At 32.2% G+C, this 1948-nt stretch overlaps 1 protein-coding gene across 1 annotated transcript in view; it reads left to right on the top strand.

The window, feature by feature from the left end:
- The first annotated feature begins 308 nt into the window (after positions 1-308).
- Positions 309-1948, top strand: part of LOC111685868 (ammonium transporter Rh type B) — a 25237-nt gene continuing 23597 nt past the window's right edge. Inside the window, exon 1 of the mRNA XM_046952532.1 lies at positions 309-1038. Within this exon, the coding sequence (XP_046808488.1) occupies positions 861-1038 (178 nt within the window). The 5' untranslated portion in view covers positions 309-860. The remainder of the gene's footprint in view (positions 1039-1948) is intronic.

The raw sequence follows: 1948 nt of genomic DNA, 5'->3' as shown, positions 1-1948 counted from the left end.
GAGTATATGACGGATGAAATAATGGACGTACAGACCGGTAGTCAAATAGACGAAAACACTTTTTCGTATCAAGCAGAAAACAACGAAAAATAATAAACAGAGAAATGTGTTGAAAATGTATAAATGACGAAGTGACCACTTTGGCATGTTTTTGCTACTTTTTTGCTATTAAATGTCTTCTCGTTCAAAAACTTTAAGAGAGCGAGTGTGACGATTTAATTTAAAATGTTGAATGTGATACAAAAAATAATAGAAGCTCATCCATTCAAATAGAAATAAGAAAATTTTCACATACTCACATTAACAGCTAAAAAAATAAATCGCACATACGCTGCGATAAATTCACATTGAATGTGTAAAAAAATTAAAAGGCTTTTAACGTCTGCTAAGAACAGACGTATTTCAAACTTAAGACGGCCATAATAAAAATATACACCCCCAATACGTGGAAATAAGTTATAGAAAGTAGATATAGTATCTAAACGGAAAAAAATAGTGTCGTGCATGAGGAATTGATAGTTGTTGCCTTGCAGGATCAATTCCTTTTAACGTCTTGCAACCGTGCGCTCAAAACTTAAATCCTGTTAATAATTCCCAAAACGTGTTCTTCTAACTAAAAGTGTTATTTTAAATTTTAAATACAAGTTCATATAAAGAAAAACATGTCCTTCTCTTTTCCTTGAAATCCTATTTCAAATAAATAAAGTGCAAAAATTTTCATTCCTTGTCTCGAAACGAAAACAGTGTTTTAATAATAAATATAAATAAATACATTTTCCCAAAATAAATAAAGCAGAAAAATTTTCAATTGTTAAAGACGTTAAAAGCATCTTCCTACGTCAGCAACAATAATAGTGACAATGCATTCATCTGCTGCTAAACAGACGGGATTCATGTCCCTTATGGTTGTGCAAATCATTTTCCTGGCATTATACTGGTGGTTCGTGCGTTACGATAAAAGTGCAATGCCAATTGATGTCCATCCAGAAGGAGAAAATGAGCCTGAAACACACGAAGAGGAACCATCTAAATATCCTCGTAAGTATGATTTTAATGAAAGGTGGAAGAAAATAAGAAATAGTAAATGTATTTGTTGACGGATTTCATTGCACTTAATTTTGGTGGATTTCGTAATTTTAAAAGATTTTTTTATTTTGAAATAGATTTAAAAGACTTTGAGATATTTTAAGGTTGTTACAGTACAAAAATTTTGTTAGAGTTAAGATTTTGTTACAAAAAATTTATTTATTTACACGCATATTGAAATTATTGTTAATCTGCTGATTTTTGTAAGGCACAATAGTATTGTTTCTATACCCACTTTAAAGTATACCAATCGGGTCAGAATAGTTTTCTTAGTCGATTTAACTATGCCCGTCAGTCTATCCGTCCATGTAAACATTTTAATCAAACTACAGGTCGCAATTTTGAAATTAATTCAATGGAATTTGGTACATGATCTTCTATTGTCCCAAGGACGAAGCCTATTGAAAATGCTTAAGATCGGTCCAATATTTCAGCCCAAACAACTGAACCTTGTAATCAAACTGCAGGTCGCAATTTTGGAGATAATTCAATGAAATTTGCACATGATCTTCTATGCTACCGTAGATGAAGCCAATTCGTTACTAGTCTTGACGATCCTTATGAACTCTACAATTATAGGGCCTCCTTTGACCCAAGTCCCTATAAAAAGCCCCCTTTAAAATTCGACTTCAGTTATAGTTCTAATTCAGTTCTAGTTCAGTTCTAGCTCAGTTCTAGTTCAGTTTTAGTTCAGTTCTAGTTCAGTTCTAGTTCAGTTCTATTTCAGTTCTATTTCAGTTCTATTTCAGTTCTATTTCAGTTCAAGTTCAGTTCTAGTTCAGTTCTAGTTCAGTTCTAGTTCAGTTCTAGTTCAGTTCTAGTTCAGTTCTAGTTCAGTTCTAGTTCAGTTCTAGTTCAGTTC

The sequence above is a fragment of the Lucilia cuprina genome, chromosome 5 (assembly GCF_022045245.1).
Source record: "Lucilia cuprina isolate Lc7/37 chromosome 5, ASM2204524v1, whole genome shotgun sequence".
NCBI classification, from domain to species: domain Eukaryota; kingdom Metazoa; phylum Arthropoda; class Insecta; order Diptera; family Calliphoridae; genus Lucilia; species Lucilia cuprina.
This window is presented reverse-complemented; position numbering and strand designations above follow the sequence as displayed.